Source organism: Talpa occidentalis, unplaced genomic scaffold, assembly GCF_014898055.3.
Source record: "Talpa occidentalis isolate TD23 unplaced genomic scaffold, MPIMG_talOcc4v2.1 talOcc4.2, whole genome shotgun sequence".
In the NCBI taxonomy this organism is placed as follows: Eukaryota; Metazoa; Chordata; class Mammalia; order Eulipotyphla; family Talpidae; genus Talpa; species Talpa occidentalis.
This window is the reverse complement of record NW_023602073.1, coordinates 38833454-38843196: the sequence shown is the minus strand read 5'-3', so window position 1 is coordinate 38843196 and position 9743 is coordinate 38833454. Positions and strand designations below refer to the sequence as shown.

At 48.8% G+C, this 9743-nt stretch overlaps 1 protein-coding gene across 2 annotated transcripts; it reads left to right on the top strand.

Moving 5' to 3' along the window:
* The first annotated feature begins 2926 nt into the window (after positions 1–2926).
* On the top strand, positions 2927–6624 carry LOC119252057 (class I histocompatibility antigen, Gogo-B*0201 alpha chain-like). Of its 2 annotated transcripts, none has more exons than XM_037519279.2 (7): positions 2927–2990; positions 3295–3564; positions 3768–4043; positions 5036–5311; positions 5432–5551; positions 5831–5863; positions 5994–6624. In XM_037519279.2, exons 1-7 carry the CDS (start codon positions 2927–2929, stop codon positions 6008–6010), a joined length of 1056 nt encoding a protein of 351 aa, XP_037375176.1. In that variant the 3' UTR covers positions 6011–6624. The 2 variants fall into 2 exon arrangements, with proteins under 2 accessions (XP_037375176.1, XP_054554522.1); XM_054698547.1 differs by having other exon boundaries at positions 5762–5863.
* The last annotated feature ends 3119 nt before the right edge of the window (positions 6625–9743 follow it).

Below are 9743 nucleotides of genomic sequence, written 5' to 3'. Positions count from 1 at the left end.
GGGTCTGGTGCCTCCGGACACAAACTGTCCCAGTTCCAAAGGGAAGCACCTGTCTCTCCACCTCTCTTCTCAGACTGAAAACTCTCTCTCCTCATCTCTGAAATGAGTTCTCTTCCAGGGAGTCCAGGGGCAAAACTCTAAGAAAAACTTTGGAAATAGGAAATCCAAACCAAAGAGATGGATTCTGGCAGAGGACACTTGGGAGATTCTTCCTGGTTCACTGAGAAAAGCATTTCCAAAGTCGGCCTGTGGAACCCTTGAGGTCACCCAGAACCTTTCACGGGATCCAGGAGGTCAAAACTATTTTTATAACATTACTTAGACACCATTTGCCTTTCACTATTTTGATATTTGCTAAGATAAAACTTAGTAAGAATGGAAATTATAGTACCAATTGCAGTAGTAGTTATTCTTCACCACCACTTTCTCGCAGAAAAAAAATCCAAACCAATTTCACTTCAAAATGTCCTAGTCGGGTCTCCCCTGGTGGTGCTGCAGTTGAGCGCTGGGCTGCGAAGCTGCCCTGCAGCTGCTGTAGCACTGGTTCCATCCCCTGCCACCTGCAAGGGTCCCACCTGGGGTGCAAACCTCTCCTGTCTCGCCTGCTGCTCCCATCAGCAGTGTATTTCATCAGTCTGGCTGTTCTGTTCCCCGCTCTGGCTCTGGTGAATTCTCTCACCCTCCCGCACTTCTGACTATATCCAGTGCTTGTATAAATAAATAAATAAATCTTAACAAAGAAAAGTCCTGGTTAAATCACAATAGCATCTTTTCTATTTTATCATCCTGAAATCCACATTTTTAAAGCTCTGAAACAATGACAAGGAAGTGCACATAAGGCACATCTGCTACAGTCTGAAGGGAGAAAAATGTATGAAGTGAATTAGCCTCTTCTTTTAGGCAATCCCATTTTTAAGTGAAGGAGGGAATGGCTAATACCATGGTTACTTAGACTAGTTGAATTGGCAGACACTTTCCTGAAAATGAATGTGAGTCTGTCCCTTTTAAAAATCTACTGATGGCACTTGTTGCCTTGATAAAATGTAAACTCCCTGGTGGCCCAAGGGTTAAGACGCAACCAGTGAAGCAGTCTGGCCAGGGAGTGGCCCACACGGTGCACCAGACCTCTCCTGACTCACCCGCTGCTCCTCTTAGCAGTACTTTGGTCTAGGGAATCCTCTCACTCCCCACACCTTTGGCCTGTACCCCAGCTCTTGTATGCATAAATAAATAAGTCTTTTAAAAAATAAAATAAAATGTAAACTCGCAGAGAAAACCAGAATTATGGAAAATTGAGTCCTATCACTATAAACTTGACAACTTACAGTATGGACTAATTTTTCTTTTGGGATCTGTGGTAAAAAATAAAACGTGATTTTTGATAACTTGACCCCAGTGTAATTAACACTATATAGCTATATAACCCATAGTGAAACAATAGGTAACTTTAAAAAAAAATCATACAATTGGGCCTCCCCGGTGGCACAGTGGTTGAGCGCTGGGTTGTGAAGCTGCCCACAGCCTCTGCAGCAGCCTCTGCAGCACCAGTTCGATCCCTGGCTGCCAGGCGAGGGTCCCACATGGCCTGCAGACCTCTCCTGCTGTCCGCTGCTCCCCTCAGCAGTGTACTTCTGTTCTTCTGCCTGTTCTGCTCCCTGCTCTGGCTCTGATGAATTCTCTCACTCTCCTGCACTTCTGACAGTACCCAGTGCTTGTATAAATAAATAAATAAATAAATAATCATACAATTGTACAAGATCCATTAATATACAAGAGAGGCCTATGGAGTTAATATAACAGAATAGGAAATATTCAATGACATTGTTTCAGGTTTCACTTTGCAAATAATTTTTGAGAAAATATTACTTATATAGTTATGATTTAGTATGAAAGTTGAAACAAACTTGAATAGTCATAATCTGAAAAGGTTATTAAAATACTATTCCTACATATTTCCATGAGATTGTGTATTTTTTCATAGATTTCAAGCAAAACATTCAATGTAGAAGAAACTGAAAACTAAAAGATCTTCTAATGAGACAAAAATGACACTTGCAAAAATATAAAATGTAAAATTTCCCCTCTTTTAATTATCCTTATATTTACAGAAAGTTATTTCCTTAAAAATGCTTTGTTAGGGCCTCCCTGGTGGTGCAAGGGGTTAAGGCACAACCTATGAAGCTACCTGCAGCCACTGCAGCATGAGTTCAATCCCTGGCCAGGGAGCCACCCCACAGTGTACAGCAGACCTCTGCCAGTCTAGCCCCCTGCTCCCCTCAGCAGTGTGTTTCAGTACATCTGCCTGATGTGCCCCCCTCTCTGTCTCTGGTGAATCCTTTTACCCCAAGCATCTCTGGCCTGCACCCCACCTTTTCTATGCATAAATAAATAAATCTTTAAAAAATGCTTTGTTAGCATACATTGGTTATTAATATTCTAAAGTAAAGAAGTAATACCATCTTAAAAAGCCTTTATTCTAGTAAAGTATTTAAAGCTCTAACCCACATAGAAAATTATACAGGGGATCCGTAATAGTTTGTGAGACTGTAGAGATATCCTGAAAGAAAAATGTTTGAGAATCGCTGACCCAATTCCTGGGCCTGGATTCAGGGAGGCAACAGTGTGACAAAGGTCTTGGTGCAGGAGAGCAGGGGTCTCGGGGTGTGGCTCTCAGGTCTCAGTCCCCAGGGCGCTGTCTGGGGCTGGAAGGTGACTGTCGGGGCTTCCTCATCTCCCCAGTTTCACTTGTCACAGCCCGTGTCGGGTCCTCCTTCCTGGATACTGGTGAGTCACCCCAGGGCTCACTCCCCATTGCCTGGAGGTCTCCAGAGCAGCCAATCAGCAGCCCCGCGGCTCCCGTTCCAAAGCCCTCACCCACCCCCCGGGACTCCGTCTCCCCAGCCTGGGTGGAGGCGCGTCCTGGGGGATGGGGGGCGCCGCCCTCCTGCTCCTGCTCGCGGTGACCGCGGCCCCGAGGGAGACCCGGGCGGGTGAGTGCGGGTCGGGAGGGGACAGGGCGCTCCGGAGGCGGGAGCGAGGGCGCGGGCGGGCGTGGGAAAGGCGCGACCTCGCCGCCGCCCTAGTTGTCCCCCACCTCGGCCCCGCCCCGTCCTGGCCCCTTTCCGTCCCCCGAGACCCCAGCCTCCTCTGGCCCCCCGAGTCCCGGCCATTTTCGTCCCGCAGCCGCTTTTCACTCTCTCGTCTTTCACCCACTTTCTGTCTCGTGGGCGGCCCCCGGGACGCGAGCCCCCGAAAGGTGAGAAGAATAGCCCGGGTCTCCCCTCCCGCCCCCAGGCCCCCACTCCCTGAGGACTTTCCACACCGCGATGTCCCGGCCCGGCCTCGGGGAGCCCCGGTACATCGTCGTGGGCTACGTGGACGACACGCAGTACGGGTGGTTCGACAGCGACTCTCCGGGCCAGAGCGCTGAGCCGCGGGCGCCCTGGGCGGAGCAGACGGGGCAGGAGGAGTGGGACTGGAGGACTAAGATCCTAAGGCAGAACATAGTGTGGTTCCGAGCGCACCTGGACTCCCTGCGCGGCCTCTACAACCAGAGCGAGACCAGTGAGCTGGCATGGGTCCAGGGGAGGGAGTGGGGGTCGCTCAGGGTCTCCCCCTCCAGGCTTCTCTGCAACCTGCCCTGGAACAGCCCCAGGGACTTTCACCCCGTTTCCTTCTGTTTAGTTTATTCCCCGTGGGAGGTCGGGGTGACCCTGGGGTGACCACAGGGTAACGCGGGGGCTGTGTGTGTGGGGGGGTGGGGACAGGCTCTCACACCTTCCAGAGGATGTCTGGCTGCGACGTGGGCCCCGACAGGCATCTCCTCCGCGCATACAGACAGTTCGCCTACGATGGCGCCGATTACCTGGCCCTGAATGAGGACCTGCGCTCCTGGACCGCGGTGGACACGGCCGCTCAGATCACCCGGCGCGAGTGGGAGGCCCAGGGTGAGGCAGAGAAATTCAGGAACTTTGAGAAGGGCAAGTACTTGAGGTGGCTGCTCAGATTCCTGGAGTACGGGAAGGAGACTCTGCAGCGCACAGGTAAGAGGGGCCTGGAGGCCTCCCGGTCCCCCCCTGCCCGGAATCACTGTGGGAAATGAGTCCTCTCTCTAGTCCCGAGAGGGGGACTCCCCTGGGTTTCATGTTCTGCACTAGAGAGACTCCCAGAGACTCCGGCTTCTCCTGAAGGACAGTGAAGGGATCTGTCTCTCCTGAGAAAGACAGACAGTCCCTGACATCACACATCACCGGGTCCTTTTGACCAGGGGCCTGTTTGAGAACCACGAGTTTCTCTCTCAGTCTTGTTTCTGGTCTGAGAACATTTCCAGTTATGTGATTCCTGCTTTTCTGTGTCATTCACCTTCCACCCAGGTCAGGAATAAAACGTCTGTGCTCCATTCCCTCTGCTTCATCCTGCCCTGGGCTTTCATCCTCATTCTAGAACTTTCTAAGGAATAGGAGAATCCTACAGGTTTTTGTTTTTTTTTTTTTTTTTTTTTACAATTTATGCTTCTAGCTGTTACAGGGCAAACCCCGATATAAAATGGGGTTTCCTGACTGTGGGTCCCCACCCTTGCGATTAAAGGGGACTTCTTAATGTTAAACTGCAGACACACACAAAAGGTTGATGAAAGGTTTATATACACGGGAAGGGGAATGGGAAATGAATAACTCAGGGAGAAAAAGAGGGAGATAAGTTTGTAAATGCATCCTACCCATTCCGCTGACCTGGAATCCCAGTGACCCACAGAGGTGGCGAAAACCTAGCACACCTGGTGGCCAAGCCAGTGACTCCCGGCCACATGACCAGTTAAATACCGAAATGGAGAGCCCAGTTGCTTAACTCCAGCCTCAGGTCCTCGCAACCTTCCCTTTGGTGATCATGGAATTTGTATGGAGTTTGCTCAGGACATCCTTCACCCCTGTCATTCCTGCCACACCAGTTGTCTTGTCCATTGTGAGGATGGTCTTATGAGGATTCCTCAGTGTCCATGGAGGAAACACAAAGTGAGTTTTCTAATTTACCACCTCAGATCCCCCAAGGACACACGTGACCCACCACCCAACCTCTGAGTATGAGGTCACCCTGAGGTGCTGGGCCCTGGGCTTCTACCCAGCGGACATCACCCTGACCTGGCAGCGAGATGGGGAGGACCTGACCCAGGAGATGGAGCTGGTGGAGACCAGGCCTGGGGGAAATGGAACCTTCCAGAAGTGGGCGGCTGTGGTGGTGCCTTCTGGAGAGGAGCAGAGATACACGTGCCACGTGCAGCATGAGGGGCTGCTGGAGCCCCAAGTCCTGAGATGGGGTAAGGAGGAGGATGTGGGCACTGAGGCTGTTCTCAGGGCCATCAGGAGCCCTTCTGGAGCCCTTCAGAGGGTCAGGATAAGGTCTGGGGCTCAGGGTATGATCTTCCCTTCCCTTCCAGTGCCCCCTCCTCAGTCCTCCATCCCCACCGCGGGCATCATTGCTGGCCTGGTTCTCCTTGGAGCTGTGCTCACTGGAGCTGCGGTGGCTGCAGCAGTGATGTGGAGGAAGAAGCACTCAGGTAGGGAAGGGAGTGGGGGATCTTGTCCACTGGGGACTTTCAAGTCCCAGGGAGATCTTGCCCTGCCTGGTTAATGGGAAGTACTATCTACACACATGGGTGTTGCCCAGAGGGCATTTGGTCCAGTCCCCCCCTCACCTCCTTTCTTCATTTTTCCCAGTCCTGACCTGGGTCTTTAGTCACAGTTCTGAAAACTTCCCTGTTGTGCAGGATTAAAAGATTCCTTTAGGTCTTCTGACCTGACTGCTCCCTGGTCTCACATGACGTTTCTTCCCACAGGAGGACAAGGAGGAAGCTACACTCAGGCTGCAGGTAAGTGTGGATCTGGGGTTTGATCCCTGAGCCCCTGGGGACAGTGTAAATGGACTCCATGGAGGAGTCACCCTCATCAGTCCCTGCTGTGGTCTCATCTCTGACCAGGTTCTGTTTTGTTCTCAACCAGGCAGCGACAGTGCCTAGGGCTTTGATGTGTCTCTCAGCCCCTAAGGATCTTTTACAATGAACCTGATGAGGATCCTGTTGTGCACACCCTGGACAGCAGTGGGATGGTGTCACTGTTGTTCTTAACTGTGATATTGAGCATTTGTTCATATTTTTATTTTTCTATGTCTACATAAGTTGCTATGTCTATAAATAATATTAAATAAAATATAAATAAAAAGATTTATTTATTCAGGCATAAGAACTGGGGTACAGGCCATATGCATGGGAGGTGATAAGATTCACTAGAGACAGAGCGGAGAACAGAACAGGCAGACTGATGAAATATACTGCTGAGGGGAGCAGCGGGTGAGACAGGAGAGGTCTGCCGCGCCGTGTGGGATTCTCGCCCACCAGCCGGGATGGAACCTGCACTGCAGAGGCTGTGGACAGCTTCACAGTGCTGCGCTCAACCACCAGCGCCACCAGGGGAGGCCTGGAAGTCAATTTTTTTTTTTTTTTGCTATATTTATAACACTGTTTTTGTCCTTATTAAAATTGGGTTATTTCTTGCTGATCATTGAATTTTAAACATTATTTGTAAATTCTTGATACTGTCCTTTATCAGTTTCGTGATATGCAAATGTTTTCCCCCACTTGTGACCTGAATTCCTTTAATGATGAGAAAACAAGCATTATTGTCCAGACAGAAGCATGGATATATTTTTTTAGAAGAGAAAAAATAAATTGCTAATTGGTTTTGAGCAGCTACTGGCTGACTGGGATGTTGGGGGATGGAAGGGAATGACTTACTTATGCGTATCCTTGAGTGTTATTTAAATGTCCTTGCATGAGCATGAAATATGCTTTCAAAAATAAATTTACACTTCATTCCTCAATTTATGAAACTCTTCACACATCATGTCCAAATCACGTGTTAAGACCAGACTGGCACGTGGGTTACAAGTGAGGGACCCGCGCATCATATTCGCACGTCATGGTTTCTCTTGGGTCACTCTGGTGTTGTCCATTCTGTGGGTGTTGGACAAATGTATAATGACCTGTGTCCATCGTGAGAATATCATGCAGAGTGTTTTCACTGCCCCTAATGTCTTCTGTGCTCCAAGGAAGCAAAAGCAAAAAGAAACCAATGGAATCACATGAGACTAAAAAGCTTCTACTTAGTGAGGGAAACTCATTAAAATGAAAAGACAACATCAAGTTGGAGAAAATATTTGCACATCATCAATCCACAAAGGACTTACTATCCAAGATCTACAAAGAACTGCAAAACAAGAAAACAACTCTGTAAAAATAGGGGCAGATGAGCTAAATAGATACTTTTGTAAAGACATACAGATGGCCAATAAGTACATGGATAAATGTTTGTCATGTGCTGTCAGGAAAATGCCAATTAAAACCACAATGAGTTACTACTTTACACCTGTGAGAATGACCCATTGAAGGGTGTGTAGGAAAAGGAAATCTTTCTGGTACATGGTGGGTGGGAATGAAGTCTGGTCCTGTTAGTGGTCAGAATGAGGGTTTCCCAGGACCCTCAAACCTGTACACTACATGGGATCTTCATCAGCTGAATAAAGAGAAAACATACTTCGAAGCATAAGACCTTCAATAGAAAAGAACTTTAATAAAATTAGTGTACAACAGAGAGAAGAGAAAGAATATAGTTAGAATAGTTTGCAAGTGAAGCACCCAAAGCTACCTGTCCCCTCATGGGTAAATACCCAGTGAAAGAGAGTTGGCCCAAAGCAGGCCCACTGGGGCCCGAAAGCCTGCCACAAGGCTAAGGCACCTAATGGTAGAGACCCATGGGACAGGGGAAGAAGGGGCCAGTCTAAAAGGAAAAGAGCAAAATCAAAATCAAAATCAAGATAACAGCTGCCTTTATCAGCCTCTCACCCAAGTCTTTGTCTCTTTCACATGTCTCTTGCTGTGTCCCCAATTCCCTGGCACAAGTCCAAGCTTGAGGAACAAGCCTGGCTTCTTCTTCACATGTCTTTCTGCTCCATGCGCCTCCTCTAGTCTTTCCTCATCTTACTCCACATCTTCCTCCTCTTCCTTAGCTTCTCATCCTTCTCAGCCCCACGTTTCCTTGGGTGAAGAAACCTGGAACCTCTCTTTTCGATGGGTAGCATAGAAAACAAATGAAGGTTCCTCAAAATATTCAAAATAGACCTGTCCCATGGTCAAGCTTTCCATTCCTTGGTATTTATCCAAAGAAGGTAAAACACTGCAGCACTGGCTATCATAACCAAGCAATGGAGACAACTTAAGTGCCCAATGACAGATGAGGGGATGGAGAACACAAACTGTATACACAATGGAATACTGCTCAGCCATGAAAAAGAAAACTACTGACTTTGCAACAAGAATTGATATGGATGGGATTATGCTAAGTAAAATAAGTTTGAAGGAGAAAGTTAAATACTGGATGATTTCATTCATATGTGGAATATAAAGAAACAAAACAGGCACAGGTGAAACTAAACAAAACAAACTATAGAAATATGACTGTGGAATTGAAGCTATAGGGTGGGACTAAGAGCAGGAAATAAGGTAGGAAGAGGGCCCAGTGGACTATGGTGAAGACTGTGGGTGCCCTTATGGTAGGCGTGATGTGGTAACAAACATCTGAAGAGGGGTGACCCTTGGCCTCTGAACACATACAGTGTGTAAACCAATGCTAACTCACCTGAATAATACAATGAGGGGAAAAAGAAACGAAAAAAGCAAATTGTGTCCTCCATCAATCACTGACCTCAGGACTTTGCCTTCGTCTCCTCACTGTCATGCAGGGTGAGGGGCTGGTTTCCCACAAGGTCAGAGGCAGGAGGTGCAGGGACACCTGGGCCTGCTCAGACACCCCTTAGTAGAGATACTGCAGAGAGGGCGGCTCTGAGGGGACCAGAGACAGAGGGTCAGAGTAACCCCAGTGCTGAGGGAGGGTCTGGTTGCCAAGGAGAGGGGAGTGTGTGTGTGTGTGTGTGTGTGTGTGTGTGTAAAAGAATGACAGGATACACAACACAAGATGATGGGAAGACAATTAACATCAAGCCCCAGAATGAATGAATCCAAATCGCACACAGAGTAAAGAGTGTCAGAACAACACCTCAGTAAATGTGGTTCCATGGAGAAGCAGTTTCTAAGCAGGACTGAAAAGGCATTGGACCTGAAGAGGCTGAGGTTTAGAAATATCTCATGGTTGGCTTGAGGTGTAAGGAGCTGGGCAGGACCCCTGCTCCAGGCGTCCTGCTAGGATGTGGTGGTAACTTCACCCCTGACAGCTCCTCCCCCAGTCGCCAATGTTCATCTCCAGTCCCCTACGTTCATCTTCTTTGGACTCACCATAGAAAACCCACGGGTCTCAAAATGAGGTTGTTTCATGAGCTTCAGCTACTTCTCTCTAGAGCAGAGCTGGAGGGAGCACACAGGGGAGGGAGGAGTGTGTGTCCTGCTGGCCTGGCCCAGGGGCAGGATTAGCCAAGTCACCCTAGTTCCTGAGCTGAGCCTTTGTCCACAGTCCAGGAATGGAGGGGAGATGGAGCAGGGTCTGTTGCGTCGGGCAACACCACACTGATAAAGAAACGGGCGTCGTGGAGCAGGCTACATGATGCAGGATGCTGCGAAGAGGAAGATCCGGGCCGTTTTTATTGCTAGAATAATCATACAGCGTCAGTTACGTGGGGCAGGAGGACAAGGAGGAAAGGATGGGTGAAATAAGGAACGTCATCTGGGCTTCAGGGGGACAGGA

Bases quoted from the DNA above. Each gene is read 5' to 3' on its own strand.
- LOC119252057 (XM_054698547.1), top strand. From the start codon at position 2,927: ATGGGGGGCGCCGCCCTCCTGCTCCTGCTCGCGGTGACCGCGGCCCCG. The intron at 2,991-3,294 runs GTGAGTGCGGGT...TCCCGCCCCCAG, and splicing joins CCCGAGGGAGACCCGGGCGG to GCCCCCACTCCCTGAGGACT. The intron at 3,565-3,767 runs GTGAGCTGGCAT...GGGTGGGGACAG, and splicing joins CTACAACCAGAGCGAGACCA to GCTCTCACACCTTCCAGAGG.